Genomic DNA, 16828 nt, shown 5'->3' on the forward strand with positions numbered 1-16828 from the left:
TGTACGCGCTCGAGTGTGCACCGGCAGAACAGTGTGCGGCTCTTGATATTTTGTCGCCAGTCCCCGTGTCGGTTATTATGTGACTATTTATGCGCTCCGAGCTTGCAGCCCGCGTTGCCTGCGCGAACCCATACTCGTACATCTCCGATTCTCGTGCGCGTGCTTATGTATGTGTTTTTGGCCGGCAGATACCGCAGATAAGTTACGCCTCGACGAGCACCGAGCTGTCGGACAAGAGTCGTTTCGAGTACTTCAGTCGAGTGGTGCCGCCTGACAACTTCCAAGCTCAGGCTATGGTCGAGGTCATACACAGGCTCGGTTGGAAGTACGTCTCAACCGTTGCCGTCGAAGGCGACTACGGCGAAAAGGTAAGCTCAACGCAAACTTCATTCTCATAATTTTTTATGCAGATTTTTATAACGGAATATTTATATGCAAGCATAATTATCAATGTACATTAATTCCACGTCACTCTTGTCCTTTGATGTACGTGATTCCATTTCTATCACGTAGGTCACCGACATTTAATTAATTGAATAATTGATTGTAATTGCGGATGTATCGCGCATTGATCATACTCGTTTTACGAGTTCCGTGGTACGTACAATACAAAGCTAGAAGATTACGATAAATCAATTATTTGTTCACGTGCTTCAGGTACTTTTGATTTTCATCAAATTGTTGATCACATTACCATGGTCGAGAATAATCCAGGCGTATAGCATGTAGCACTCGACCCTGGCAAGTAGTACAGGCCAGCGCACAGTCAGGCAGAAATTCGCGTCAGCAGATTTTTCCATGTACCTCTTTTTTCCATTGTAATAAATTGTAATTTTAAGAAAAGAAGCTAGAAGAAGTTCAATAAAAAAGTAAAATCGCTCGAGCGATTTTTCGAGCGTCTAAAATGAAAAAGTCGATTTAAAAAATCATCGCAGCCCAGGCGCATCTAACTCGGATGCACAGCTCGTGATGGCCTGCGTTCATGCCTGAAAGATTTTAAATACGCAGGTGCACAAGGAACTCCATTAGAAAGCCGTCCGTTAATAGTCCTGCTGTTGTTGGGAAGAGGATGAAAATCACAATCCGTTGACTAGTGCGTTGATCCACTTTCCCACCCCACAGCGAAAACTCCTCTCGCGGCCAAGATCTGCAACTTTGACCCGACAGGACTAGACTTGGCCCTAGACAAGTTAGCGCCAAGTTGTTACGACATTCGAGAGAGCGAGCGCAAGGAGCTCCCGAGACATGTCTGTTTCTGTGCGCGCGCGTATATTTGGATAAATATCTGAGCTCGTGCAGCTGACGTATACTATGCACTTGGACGGAGCAAAATAATACAAGGGAAGATCTACTCAGGACCAGATGAATGAGAAACGTTGCGTATGCTGCACAAGGTTAATTAAAATAATTACATAGCTCTCGAGTCGCCTTTTAGCGGACTTTTCCTGACGAGCGCAAGCACGTACACGAGCTTGCAGGTAAAGCTCCGTTGAAAGTTTATTATCGGGCTCGTGTTGACTGTCGTGTCGTGCGTGCGCGCGTACTCGGCCACGCGTAACGCGGAGAGCGAGCGGTATAAGCACGTCGCAAAGCGTCGGCTGTCGCGCAGCTTGAAAGCAGCTTGCAAAAATCGTTATGAGGTAAAACGGAGTAGCACATCGGGTCCGGTCCATCTTACTCATTTCTCTATGCCTCTCGCGCTCGACCTAGCACCGCTCTCGCTTCTCTTTATCTACCTCCGGAACGTCCATTCGAGCGTAAACGAAGAAAAATAGGTCAAGCACGGCCGCGTGTGCAGTGTGTGAAGAAAAAGACGTAGGGACGTTACACAGCACTGGAGCACTGTGCAAGGGTGCATGTTCATGCACGATTTCAATTTATCCAAAAGCCAAGCAAGCCAAGTTTCGCGATATCGGGCCACGATTAAATGCAAAACACCGCTCGAGTGGATCCTCGGGGAAATAAAGCGGCTCGCGGTGGGAGATAGCGCCGCCACCAGTCGATAAAAACAAAGTATCCCCTAAGAAGTCCATAATTGCCTTATCGATGCATTCTATATACGAGGAGCCGGTATAAATTTCCCAGCGATCGACTGGCGAGAAGCTCGTTTGTCGGGGGATTATTGCCACGGCCACTTTGCCGAGGCGAACATTTACGAATGGTCTATCTTACTCGAGAGTTGACGTTAAATTATCTCATTACACGAAATGTTCGCGTGCAGCCGACACCAATGCCAGCTAGCACCTGGGCTCACATGTGAAACACGTACGCTACATATGGCTCGTGCACCGATGGAAGATGTGCCGAGATTGATTGATTGATCGATCCTTATGTCGGCTGAATTCTGGCACGACTTTTCTATCGACTTATCCATCTTGAATGACTTCCTTCGGCCCACAGCACAAGATGATGTCTGATAAATGCTCTGCCAACGCGCAACTCTGAAATCTCCAACTGCCGCGATTTTTCAACGCTATCGATTTTGGACGTATTGAGCATCGCATTAACAAACAGCTGGACTTTTTTAATTAGACGCGACATCGCCAGTCACTACAGACAACGATTCATCTCGTCTGCGTACTTCTAGTTCTCCCCCTCTCTCTCTCTCTCTCTCTCTCTCTCTTGCTCTCTCGTTTTTCTTTCCATCTGTCGCCGGAAGCGAACGTAATAACTGCGATGATTGCAGACCGGAGAAATTCCCTTTCCATCCAAACTTTCATTCATCTTTTCCGATAAAAAAAAATTGTATGATCCATGCGCGCGCCATCCTTTCGGAGAATGTTTGCTTACAAGCTTCTATGAACTCGGAGCTTCTTGTGCAGTGTAACGAAGCCCCGTTTGCCTTCGTAAAAAAGCATTCGAGTGGGTATACAAGGAAGAGAGCTAAAACGGTAATTGAAACAGTGTGTATATACCACGAGATAGTAACGGGTCACGGACTTAATAAGGGCAAGCCGCAACGAAATAATAATGTTGGCTAGAACGGGGGATCCTGTACAGTGAGCCAGTTATGGTTATGCTACACCGAGAGAGAGAGAGAGAGAGAGAGAGAGATTAGGTCAATTTTACGATGCCTGGCGACGAGTGCTTAAAAGATGAAAAGCGAAAATGTGATACGCAAGCTGCAGCATCGACAACAACAACAACAACAACAACAATAGCAACCACGGCGGAGGCCTAATTGGTCGTCGTAGTCAAGCAACTGCAGAGTTCGATAATTAGTGTCTCGCGCGCGCGTCGAGCCGCAGCAACTGCTTAGTTACAGCGTATATAGTTAGAGCCTCGTTAAAGCGCGCAGATCTTCGAGGGGGCCGCCAGGGAGATCATCATTACCCCAGTCTGGACTGAGAATTAAACAATTTTTGCCGCGCAGTATCGGGAAACCAAGATAAACTACTCCAAGGCCCGGATAATGATGATGATGCGCTCTGCACGCTGACTGTTTTAAATCAGGTGTTTGTATCAGTCAACAAAAAATTATCATTTTTGATTTTTAACCAAGTTCTTGATTCTTTTATTAAAACTACGAGCTACATTTGCATATAGCACCGGTGTGATTTGATTGAACTACATTGAGTAGAGAAACATATGTTGCCCGCAACAGTCAGTGCATATTAGCCTAATTCAGAGTTAATTGATCGCCATATAATATATTGCATTATCGATCTATACTTGATTAACCAGCGCAACGAGGCTCGCTTTGTCAGGACAAATTACACACCGCCTGTTTTACCAGAGATAATATATACTATCGCGAACGGCGTAATCGATTCAAAATTCAATAATTTACATATAATCTATAGTTCAATAGCACCACTCTTGAAGATAGTAAAGCTAAACATTTATCTACAAGCTCTTTGCTATCGGGAGCAAAAAAAGTCAACAAAACTTTCCCCCGGAAAAATCGAAACGCCACTGTGTGAACCTTTAACAGGATCATCCATCATTTAGAAGTGGTAGTGCACACGAAACATATACCTCTCGTCGTTCAATTTTACAAAGTATCGAAGCTCTGTAGTGATGTAGGTGCATGAAAAATTTCTCGACAAATAGCAATGTAACCACCGCTCGTTACATTAGTGGTGATAAATCGATCGATGCGTTGAAAGTCCCAGAGATTTCTTAAGTAATTCGTTTTAATTTTTTACAGGGAATCGCGAGCTTCGTCGCCCTCTCCGCCGAGTACAACATCTGCGTGGCGGTCAGTGAAAAAATCATGCGCAATGCCAAGCCCGAGGACTTTGAGAGGATCGTCGAACACTTAAGCTCAAAACGCAACGCCCGCGGCGTCGTGCTTTTTGTAGATGAGGATAATATAAGGTAAGTTCCACGTGCTAGCTTTTCTTTTTGCCGTCTAAATACAAAGACATTTCTTAAGGCGAAGCGTTTAAAAAAACAATTTGTTTTATGCGACAGCCCTTAAGTAAATTAAGGTCCAAGATGCTGATCCTCTCCAAGAGGAAAGTTAGGCTGCATTCGTTTTGCAGCTGGAATCAAGCTCACAAACGCACGCACGCACACACTCTCAGTGACCCTTAAACGATATACGCTCGAGCAGCTTTGAGCTCGCTGCAAAAGCGGCTTTTCTATACACAGCCCCGGCGCGTGGACGTGATTCCCTTACGTAATGAAAAGCCGCGCACCACACGCGCAAAAAGCCTACACACAACTATAGCTATGTGTATATGTGTTTGCGAGAGCGCGCAGCAGCAGCAGCATCGAGCTTTCGAGGTCAAATCTGGACCGAGGCATTTCACACATTTCTGACTCTCTCCGGCGCTATCCGTGCCAAGCGTAAGTCAGTCATAGGCCGGAAATCACGTTGCCTCTGCTTGTCAGCTGCGCGCCCGAGAATCTTGTGCATCGATTTAAAAGTACCGTGAATTGCGCTGGCCTGCGTGGCTATCGATTTACTGCTTTATACATACATTTTCCCCTTTTTCTCGTTTTTTCTTTTTCATTGGAGAGCTAGAGTACATAATACACAGGGCTAAAAAGATATAAGGGAGGGCAACAGCGGCGGCAGCAGCAGCAGCAGCAGCGGCAGTAGTGGCACCAGCGGTAGCAGTAGCAAAAGCGAGCTTTGATGAACGACTCTTTGGCGGAAACTCGGCGAGCGCGCGGTAGTAGCTTTATCGGGAGAGAGCGAAAGAGAGCGAGCGCGGGCGAAAGAGAGTGACAAGCGAAAAGCGAGAATCGTATGGAACTGCGGTAAACGACTGCATAGCTTTTCGCAGGCTGCGAGCTTTTTTTACCGAATGGATTGCCTGTATATGTTTCGCTAGCGAGCTCTAATATAAAATCGCTGAGGTAGTCCCCCCGTGAATGATTCACCCTCCCCGAAAAAAACTTTCATACATATGGGCGAAAATGTTTTGCTTTGGTTTTTATTCCGACATAAATTGTACGAGCAGCGCCGTGAACGCTCGCAGCGCGCGGCAACTTTTTTGCCTCCCGAATTTAGTGCGATCATATTTTCCCGAAGTTTAGGTTATTTTCGCTGCTGCTTGCGCGTGGCCAACTTACAATTCCGGCCCGTATAGACTAAATCGACGGCTGCTACTGCTACACGAGAGTCGATAAATTATTGAAACAAAATTTGCGCACATGCGTCCTGATTTCTGGGAATATGAGAAAAAAAAAGCGTTAATAAAACGATCAAAGTACTTTGCATATGCAGCAGGCCCACGGGGCACGCGTAGGCGACGCACACCTTATGCCAGAAAGTCGACGTATATTTACGGCTGGTCGCCTCGACGAAGAGAGCTCGGGCCAAGTGATATTACATTCCAAGTACTTTTTGATGTAGCACGAGGGAGTATATTGAATGTAGCTCTAGGTATAGTACTCATGACTCGCGGACGAGCGTCGAGTAATATAATATCTCACTCGTCACGAATTTAGAATTTATCATTTGGCTTTTTCCTTTACAACTGCAGCGCGCACAGCGGCCCCGACTGTATTATATACCGATGCATATATAGGCGACGACTTTTTCAAACGGCACGTACACGCGCGCAACATTTATAATTCATACCGAGGACAGAGATGAGCTTTTTTTGTTTCTGTGCTTTTTGTTGCTTCGAGACTCCCTTTTTCTAGGTATATGCGGAATCGCATGAATATGCATAATAACTAATTTGAATTGGTTGAAAAAAAAAACCGTCTGCCTTTGAGCTCAACTTGGCGAACTAACTGCTAAGATAAAGCAGTCGCAGCTTGCGTGTATGTATATGTAAACGACACATAAATATTTATTTGACATATATATTGCCTGCGCAAACGTCTGTGCGAGACTGAATCTTTGCCGTCTCTGCCTCTCTGCACTGGTGTCCGGAGATTCTCGAAATGTTCCTTACACTTTCCTTTCACAAGTCCCCGGGGAGCTGAGAAAACATATAAAAAGTACATCGGGTCAAGAGGTTTGCCCTGTGTTTGAGTGCATCTTCCGTTTGCCGAGCTGAAAATTATATTGCTTAAAGTTTGCATGGATTTTAGAACGAGAGAGAGAGAGAGAGAGGACAAAAAAAGCTCGAACTGAGAGGAAGAAAACAACATGGGAGCGCGATTATTTTTTGAAACTAAGTTTGCCAGGCTAACATGAGTAAAAACCGAAGTCGGTACATAGCTTCGACATAAGTCAAACAGAATGGGTACTTTCCACGGTAAATTCTTATCAAATATTTGCTTTACAATGAAACATAAAATTTCAGGAGCAAGCGAGTGAGAAAGAGGGCAGACACGGTGAAAAATGAAATTGCCGCACAAACGGCCCAGAATAAAAGCTGAGAACGTTATTTTTTTATAATACGCAAGACATCAAGAGTTCGTGTGCGCGATAAATATATGATGAAAACTTTCGAGAGTCGTGTAGGAGCGTCGAACTACCTACTTAGGCATTCGGACGTTAGTAAATCGAGCAGCATCGATTCTTGCAAAGGTGGATTTGCTTCACGCCTATACGTATGTATAGGCATGCACATACAATGGATGTACGTATACGTGTACGTATGTATAAGCTGGGGCGCGCGCGCGGCGTGTACACAGTCGGTGCTACTATATGGGCACGATGGGGGCAGAGCAGGAAGCGGCAAATATAACTTGGTCCGCTGGCAGAGTAGCCAATTCCGCACGGCGCGCGGCAACATCGTTCTACACTCAAAGCTCGAAGCGAACCGCATCCCTCTCGTACTCTCCCAGGCTCTCCATATACACTTTAATTTCGTGACTAGGCTGGATTTATGTGTATGCACGTGTCTGTGTGTATGTGTATAGTTTAGCCTATGGTTCGTACTCGCTGCCGCGTATACGAGTCTCTACTGCTGATGCTGCTGGCTAGTAGTTATACGTATTGGAAACGTCGAGCGCGCACACGATATATCGATACACTTGCGATTGACGTATCAGGGCCGCGAATCCTGTGTCTGCACGTATATAGTACATACATGCGTGTACTGCACCTGTGATAATGTTATACACACAACGTCGTCGTCGCCTTTTGCGATCGCTACATACGCGCGTGATATGCAAAAGAGATTTTATTCCTCTTGCGAATACATTACTAGCTTGAATTCGATAACTCGCGCGAGGTCGGATTTCAGCTGGATAACGCGCCGGCATATGCGTTATCGCACGCGCCAAGTTTGCCAGCGCTCCCCGCGTATACGAGTCGTTTAACACGTTTGATTACGCTAATGCAGAAACGATCGGCCGTACATGGCGGAGCAGCTAATGTTCTCTCGTGCGTTAATTGACGTCCGAGCTCATTAGGCGTGGCGCTGCGCTAATTTCGCTCGACTGATCCGCGCGTCACGCATTCGAGAGAAGCGCCAAATGCCGCCAAATGTCTTCTTCCAGCCACTGAATATCATCCTACATATCTAGGCTTGCTAAATATATCCGACGAACAACGAAAGCAGCATTCTCTACTTTCCTTAAACATTTATACGTGTGAGCTTGCGCCTGTACGTAATGCGGGCACGGGACGCAAGATGAAAAGAGAATTCAGCGCTCGTGCGATCGCTCTCTCGATTATCAGCCTTATGGAAAACGGATTTGGTGGATTTTAGAACAAGACGCCTCATAAATTACATTCCCGCAGAGAGTGAGCCCTCCTCTGGATTGAGAGCTCGATCGATTTTGATATCTAGTCCAACGCAGGACCGCTATATATATATGTAGCATGCTACTCGCTCCCTCTCTCTGTGTGTACTCTACGGTATATATATCCCTATACTTATACGCTAGCATCGGCTTCGAAAAAACTGTCGCAAAAGCTAAAGCCTTGCCGATCATCTTCACAGCTCACGTAATCTTTTCGTTCTTCTCATCCAGCTTCTATGATGCAGTATATATAATGCGTGCGAAAATATTTTCTTTTTTCTAATTATATTGCTCGAGGCTCAAAGCTTGGAGTCGCAAGTTTTTATCGAGCTCGAGCGAGGCTGGCTCGCTGGCAGGAATATCCTATGATTATTAATGGCACGTATCTTTGATGTAGCGAGAGAAAATGCATAACGCGACGCGTCCCTCTTCTTCGCAATCATGTACACACAAGCGTGTTATATACAACGTATTGGCCATCTCGTGGCATTAAGCGAGCAGCTTACGCTCTTCGATTGGTTTATACATTTTTCATCGACAAATACGCTATTGATAGCTTCTCGCTGTCTAGGATGCGGGCTCGCAGCAAAAAGGTACAGAAGGCGAAAGAGAAAGCGAGAGAGAGGGAGGGAGAGAAGTAAGGAAAAGCGAAGGATCGAAACGAAAGAAAACGATCTACGTGACGTCAATACTTCATATATCTCTCGGCACAGACCTCAGGACACTAATCCCGAAGCTGTAAAAAAATTTCTCCATTTTCTTGGTAAAGTCGGGAGGAAGCTGAAGAGAAAAAAACTACAACGTACGCAATTTACAAACTCAGCCCCCGCCTCGTGCAAGTGCTGCCCGTTTGTTTTCCATCCTCCCCTGCACGAGTTGCAATACTCTTAAGAGCTTTTCGTACGAGCGCGACGCTGTCTTTTCTTCGATTCATCACCATGTGCGGAGTCGCGCGCCCTGGTTATGACATTACGTGTGCCTCGCGACTCCATGTACCAGCGCGCTGCACCTCCTTTTATTGGATTCCCTTTGACCGATGAGTGGCTTTAAAAAAATCATGCTCTTTTTTCAATGTGACAGTTTCATATAAAACGAAATAACTTACGACATCTCGCGAGCTGCGTGCGTGTTCGTAACATAAAAAAATGTCATGAAACGACACGCGGTCGCGAGGAGCGATAAATCCGACGTTAAAATTTTTTTAATTAAAAAATTTTAACTTTGTTCAACTTTTCAGCTTATACAGAATACACTTTTATAAAGACGAGACGAGTAGGCGTGGGAGCGGCTTACAAGCCACTCGTTCTCGACTTGCGTTTAGCATTTACATGATTTCGCCGTGCAAATGTGAATAATAAAAAGTGCAGCAACAGCTGCTGATGCTGATGCTGATGTTGTCGATGCCGTCGCTGTTGCCTTTGCCTCGCGGCAACGCTATATCTCGTCGAACAATTTTTTACGTCGATTCATGTATCATCGATGAAATATGTTTTCGTGCACCGGTGTTGTAGATGAAAAAAGTTATCAGGAACAAAAAATAGATTTTCATGGGAATACAGGATCGGTGTATAGTGCGTTGCGACCAATGTCATCTTTTGTCAATTAAAACCTTAACCAAGGATGCTCCTGGTTAAAAACAACCAAAGGATGAAAGAAGTTTGCCGATAAATCACCGGTACGGCTAATCTGACATTGAGCGATATTCGAAAGCACGTGTGCGTGGCACGCTTTGTATCGTTTAAAAGGAAACGAAACAATCAGCTACACAAAAAACTCGCAATAAAAGTTGAAGTTTCTTAACAAAGCGCCCTATGAAAGAAAAAAAGTCTTGAAATAACTTTGCAACGATCCGAAGCCTCTCACCTTTATGTCATCCGCTAGAGGAAAAAAGCGTCGCGCATCGATTCCATCATCTGCGACGACAAGATCGTATTTTCATACGCGGAGGATCTGGCAGATATTGCGCGCGAGTGAAACATGTGCTCAATTTTCTCAAGAAATTCAAGTTTATTGGCTGCGATAAAATAGTCATATAATTGTTCCAGTTTTCCAGGAGAGCTATATGGCGAATAAACAGAATTGAGTGCTCACAAATGCAAGCTGATGCCAAAAATATATGAGCGGTTGTGTGTGCTATAAGGGAGAATATGTGCTATGAGGGAACCATTTCATTGCGCACGAGAGTAAAAGTAATTAGTCAAAAGTTTCTAATCCTCGTGGATGAGCAGATGCTCAATTTTAATATACATATATAATTGTTCCAAACTGCACGAGTGTAATTCTGCATTTCGCTCTGCAACCGACTTTATGTGTTTATTATTTATATAACGCGCTGCCACTGTACGCATTGCGCGCACGATTCTATTTTAGCGTGCAAACGAGCAAACGATTAGCCTAAGGATACGTTGAAATAGCTGTCTTTCGCACGCTGATTGCCTCGCATTATATTCGAATGAACGTGTTGTTTTCAATTTAATCGAAGTAATTTATACAATAAAAAAAAGTTGCTTAAAGCTACTGTCGAATGGAGAGTAATTTTCCGGGGCCAATGGGCTTAAAACCTCGACAGTGGTAAACTTTGACTCCACTTTTTTTTTTGGTTGGAGCCACTTACACGGGCGGCGGGCATGTTGAATAGCGATGCAGTCCGAGGCGTTTATTTATAGTGTCCATTAGAGGTACACCAAGCAGTGGCAAATATTTAATCACAATTTCCACGTACGCTTGTGAGTGTGCGAGCGAGCGCGGAGTAGTAGCAGCAGCAGCAGCAGCACACTGCGAGACTTTCAATAGGCTTTAGCCTCTGCAGCTCGCTTTTTTGTCGCTCGACGTGCAGCGCGCGCTTTAATCCACGCGACAAACTCTGACGGGGATCGAGCCATTGTCTAGTTTTCCCAGGTACCAAACATATATATAGCTATAGTTGTAGCAGCAGTGGTAGCACGAGCTTTTCTCTCTTTGCCGCGCTCGCTCGCAGACGGAATGCGCGCGCGTAAAATTGTATATTCGGTCCAGTTATTTCTGCTCGTTAAATTTGCAAAAAACACAGATACGGATCAGCCAGGGCGCGCATTTATATAGATGGATTCTCAATTTTAAGAGTGCACAGGTCGCTCGTATACATGCTTACCACTGGTACACGTGCTATAGAGGCACCGTGCGGCAGTATAATAGCGCCGAGGCGAGATACGATCGCGGGGGGACGCGTTTTCTTTCCTCTCTCTCTCTCTCTCTCTCTCTCTCTCTCTCGCACGCGCGACGCTTATTATTGTAAAAGTCGCGCTGCATGCGGCATAAAAGACCATTGGCACGTATGTATAAGCCGTAGGTGAGCGATCGATCGCCATTTATATGGCGTACAAAGTTTATAATATAAACCAACGCGCGTGAGCTTAATGGCGTAGTGACTCGCTAGCTCGCTCAGACTTCTCTCACCTGCCACGCGCTTATATATCTACGTGAAATATCGATTTTCATTTCAGAAGACGACTTTATTAGGGCGATATGCATACACGTACACACTAAAGGCCTCGTAAGCAACTACTCCGCAACAAATACTGAATGCATGTACTCGCATTTTCGCTATTCAGTATGCCACCAGAGTCAAAATATACACGCAGCCTGAAGCACCGAGCTGTGGACTTTCGAGCTTATGCCGCCATGATTATTTCATCGCGGGGCGGGCGCGAAGCTCGATTTAACGAGCAAAACAAAGTCCCCGCGCGCTCCTGCATCGCTCGTTTCCCCAAGTGGGTCTTCAAAGAAATTCTCTTTCCCGATATTTTAACGAGTGTACTTTTATGCTCGCACTGCTCGCGGCTCGTTTTATTTTCAAATTGTTGAGCGTTTTTCGTTAACAAACTCTTTATTTGCGCGAGTTTGTATAACTGCACAGATAAATTCATCGAACAACGGCAAGATTTAGCTTCTTTTGCGAGTTATTATGAGGCTTTAAGGAAGCTCTCGATACTTGCCAAAGCTGCAGCAGCAACGCAAACTGCGACCCCGGATTCGCATCAAATATTCACTCGACGCCACGTCGGTTTTATCAAGACAAATGGCCGAACACTTATGTAATATATCTTAACGGAGCTTTGCTTGTGTACGCTCTCGAGTCCTCAACGACCAATTTGAGATATATGTACAAGATATACGAGATGGTCTCTCGAGTTATTTAAACAGACTTTATCTATATCCTCGCCTAGTTTTTTCCGGTTCAATTTCGCCAGTTCCATATCCAGGTGGTTTGGTAATTAAATGAATGAAGGATGAATGTAGTAACAATTTAACAATCATTTTTCGTACGCAAAACCAACAAAAAAGCAAATCAATTAACCTAGCTCAAGTTGCAGTGCAAATGTTAATTTATTTAATTGAAAAATAAATTGCTTCTACTATTATATTCGCCGTTCTTTTAATTTTCAAGCCATTAATTATGACTCGTCTAAGTAATTTATCAAACATTAAACTCATATGATGGTAGTATCGTGACCACGGGTAGTATAAATGAATTTCAATTTACGAAAGGTCAGTCGCGTATAGTTGAATATTTCAAAATTTTCGTGAATAAATTCATCATTCAGCTAACTTTAATTGCCATATGATGATTACATCGGTATACAATGTACACGCGATGATAGAAAATTTGATTGAAATTATGATCCATTTTTCCACAGAAGTGAGGGCTCGGCATTTTCTCGGTCGAACGCCCATCGATTGACGATAAATAATTTCATAAAATTTCTTTTTGAAACTTTTGCCCTTCAGATCGGAAGTATCGAAAAATTCTTGGCTCAAGTTCCGATCAAATAAGGGGCGCTGATTGAAAATTTGTATTGGAAATGAGTTTCGTTGCGATTCCTAGGTGTGTAGAACGTACACGTATGTGTAACGCTCCAGGCTGTGTGTATGTTTTCACTTTACCGATACTTTTGCTCTATTCTCTTTGAAAACTTTTCCCTCTTTTTCTCTTGAACTCGCTTTGTCCTTTCTCTGCTCTCCCCGTCATCAATCAAGTAATCACTCAAACGATTTTTCTAATTAGCATTGCCTAGCTGCATCAAAGAACGCGTATGTTACGCGATTGTATCTCTGGCATCGAACTGAAAACAAGTTTAGCATTAGATTTACATACAAACTGTTTGGTAAAAGTAGTTAACTTTTTTTATTACAAATGGAGGGATTTAAACACGAATAATTATTCATGTGAAATGCGTCATGAATTTCCAACAAGTTACCAGCGTAATAGAATAATGGCATAAGCTCATTTTTGTAACGCTCATGAATTGAGATTAATTAAGAGATTAGCTAAAAGCTTGAGCTCATCTAAAAACAAAGAAAGGCTAATTATAAAAAATTCCTATAGTCGTTCGTTTGCTTTTTTTCTTTGATTCATAGTAACCACAAAGCAAAGTAAACACGTTCGAAAATCAGTTAACGTTGTAGCAAAAAAAAAAAAAGAATCAATAAACCGATTACAGTGGCTACTTCAATTAATGACTCTACTATTTGTTTGCTCTGCTTTTTCCAGAAAACTACTGCAAGCGACTATAAAGGCCAACAAAACTGGCCACTTCATGTGGGTTGGCAGCGACTCGTGGGGTGCCAAGGTGCATCCGGTTCGCGAGCAGGAGTTCGCCGCCGAGGGTGCCATCACTATCCTGCCTTTTCGTAATTCACTCGAAGGTAAACGATTTGAGCTCGCCCGGTGGAGAAAAACAATTACGCGTCGACGCCCGCATTTCGAAGCGATTGTCCTTTTGCCGAGTGCGCGAATCGTATCGGGACAAACGAACCATCCCGCAGAAGATTCGAGCGATAGAACGAGGCCGCTCGCGCGCGCATTGTTTTGCCTCGCATGCCGCCAAGATACTAGATGAAGATAAACGAGTATAGCGCGACGCGGAGGCTCAAGTCTTTGCTCGATCAAGTAATATCGAAGTTTATTCCAGAAGCCTATCGTTTGTTTCAAGTAGCTCCGTGCAAGTACCTTACGTATTGTGTACCGGTGTGTTTATATCGAAGATTCCGTATCTCAAAAATAGCGCATCGATCGAGCGCGCGCGAAGCCTTTGAGCAAAGGCTGCTCCAATCTGCCTTGTACATTACGGAGCGAGAGTCTCGACATTATATTATACTTTTTTATTATGGCTTGCTAAAAGCTTGCAGCAGCCCGGGGCCATCTTCAATTTTCACTCGGTTCTTCAGACCCGACACTTTAAATAACTGCTCCGCAAGATTTTTTTTCTTCCTTATATTCGAGCCACTTATACTTTACAAAACGATTCGATTACGAAAGGAAATTGAAACTGCTTTTCTTGTGGCTTATAATGCTCAAAGATACTTGGGAAATGTTATTTTTTTGAACGGCTAACTTGACTACTCGATGCACATCGGTAATATGAAAAATCCTGTACACCAGATCGATGATTGACACATGAAGCCGGGACGCGCACACAGCTCCCATCCGGCCCCGTAGTGCGCCCCTTATTTGATTGATTTTTATTCGGTGCAAGGGCAACGCAGTGCATAAAACATTCTCCACGAGAAGATGGATATTTAGCCATGAATCTTTGATCAGCACTCGGAGGCGCATAACTAAAAAGAGTCCATAAATCAGCGCTGCCGCGTTGCGCGATGGCAGCGCTATTAGCTCGCGCGCTTCACAATTCATAGAGCACGCAGAGCTCAGCGTACTGTGCGAAACACATCGACGCTCGACGAACGAAAGCACATTCATAACTCCGAGGCATATATTGCGCTAGTCTACTATATATACGCGTGCATGTGTTCCACAGGTTTCGACAACTATTACAAGAGCCTCGTGCCGCGCATGGGCAGCGAGTGCGAGGGCCAGCACGACCGCCTCATACCGCACGCCAGTCGACCCGATAAGTTCGTCAATTGTCGTAACGTCTGGTTTCGCGAATTTTGGCAGCAGCATCACAAGTGTAGCTTCCACCTCGATCCTAACATCAAGAGGTGCACCGGCGAAGAGGAGCTCGTCGATTACAAGCAGGAGGGCCTCGTGCCTTTCGTCGGTGAGTATATAACAGACACAGACTGCGCTATATAGAGATCGATTTTAACATTCGACCTAAATAATGGCGCCCGGTGCCAAGTGGAAGAGACAGAGGTCCCAGACAAAAGCGCATTCAATGGATTCCGATAATTCGAATTTCATCGCTGCAGAGTGAACTTCTCGGAGTGATATTTTTGCTGCGCGATAAAAGCCAAGACTCATATTTTTCGTACAAAGCGCGAGATGAAAACAATCGGTAATAGGATGGAACGACAACATTTTCCTTTCATAAAGTTTGTTTAAGTACTTTGGGTTATCGGGAAAGCCTCTCGACGTAAATATAAAGTGAAAATTTTGGTTTCTTTTTCAACTCTTTTCTCGATATAATACACAAAATCGACCAAGTTATATTATGAATTGTTCTTCGATTTTTAAGCCGAAATTGACCTTTTACGCCCTTTTGTTTCATTACATTTTATAAGGTCGCACTTTCGCTACGATGCAAACTTTTATTTAAGGCTAAGAATAATTCGAACGAATTTATCTTCAATGAAAGTAACAAATGATTCTCAGATTTGCCTTGTGCTTGAGCTTAAATAATCCGCAGGTAAAATCTGAAATATACCTTTTCGCGTTGATTTAATAGAATATCTTACCTGATGCTCTCTTTGCGCTTTGAGCCATAACTTTTCACCAAAGCTCTTGCAAAATGCAAAGTTGTTCTCTCAATGATTTATTTGCTAAGTAGTATAAAGAAGCCCAAACCGAACGACGTCATTACTCACGAGCAAGCCATTGTTGGTTATTTAAAGCCAAAAATTGGCTGCACCGCCTTAATCGTCCCTACACAAAAAAAACATCCGGCTATGAGCTTATCGCGTGTAGAGCAAATATAATCCGATTTCCCTCTACTTCCGGCTCAGTGAGAAATCCTCTCTCTCTCTCTCTCTCTCTTCTAATCCGGAATATATTTTTTGTTCACAGCTGACGCCATTTACGCAATGGCACACGGTGTGCACAACGTCATCGACGACTTCTGCGTGGGAGAGGTGCACCACCTGTGCGCCAACCTCGAGCCAGCGCCGCAGGGCCAGCGATTGCTTCAGTACATTCGCAATCTGACGTTCGTTGGTAAGCCGATACATGCACCGACGCAGAATCGATATACAGAGTCGGCCGTATAACCGTGTAATCGCCAATCTATTTTTGGTATCAAGCGAATCGCGTGATTTATGATGAAAAAAAAGAAGCTGCTATCGCCGCAGTAAAATATAAGCGGCGCGCGCGCGCGTGCAGAGTCAAAAGACGCGCCGGTATATAAGTAATAGCTTTTAGTATCCAAGCTGACAACGACGATGCTGCTGCTGCTCAAATCTACCGCAAAGTATTCGATACAGCGTTGGGAGAGAAAAAAATGAAAATCGATTGACACACGTTGAACGTATATACGTATACGTATACACGCGAAGGAAGAGATTGGGGGTGTATGGTTGGCCGTTATATTTAATGTGAAATCGTTACTTTGACGAGTGGCGCGTAAACCGGCCGAGCCGAGGGGAGAGGGACGAGATAATCGCGAAAAACCGATCGAGCTGGAATGAAAATTTCGACAAAGGATTGATACTAGACACGAAGCTATTTACACGTGCAAAAGTAGCAGTTTCGTGCAATATTACTTCCAAGTAGTAATATAGCCGGATAAAT

At 44.3% G+C, this 16828-nt stretch overlaps 1 protein-coding gene across 1 annotated transcript in view; it reads left to right on the plus strand.

Annotated features, from left to right (window-relative positions):
• The window catches only part of LOC106648147 (metabotropic glutamate receptor 7-like), a 77497-nt gene that overhangs the window by 40741 nt on the left and 19928 nt on the right, over positions 1-16828 (plus strand). Inside the window, exons 5-9 of the mRNA XM_014364828.2 lie at positions 189-368; positions 4151-4320; positions 13634-13788; positions 14901-15143; positions 16109-16255. Coding sequence (XP_014220314.1) covers positions 189-368; positions 4151-4320; positions 13634-13788; positions 14901-15143; positions 16109-16255 — 895 coding nt within the window. The remainder of the gene's footprint in view (positions 1-188; positions 369-4150; positions 4321-13633; positions 13789-14900; positions 15144-16108; positions 16256-16828) is intronic.

This window comes from Trichogramma pretiosum, unplaced genomic scaffold (genome assembly GCF_000599845.2).
Source record: "Trichogramma pretiosum strain Unisexual culture from Peru unplaced genomic scaffold, Tpre_2.0 scaffold24, whole genome shotgun sequence".
NCBI lineage: Eukaryota > Metazoa > Arthropoda > Insecta > Hymenoptera > Trichogrammatidae > Trichogramma > Trichogramma pretiosum.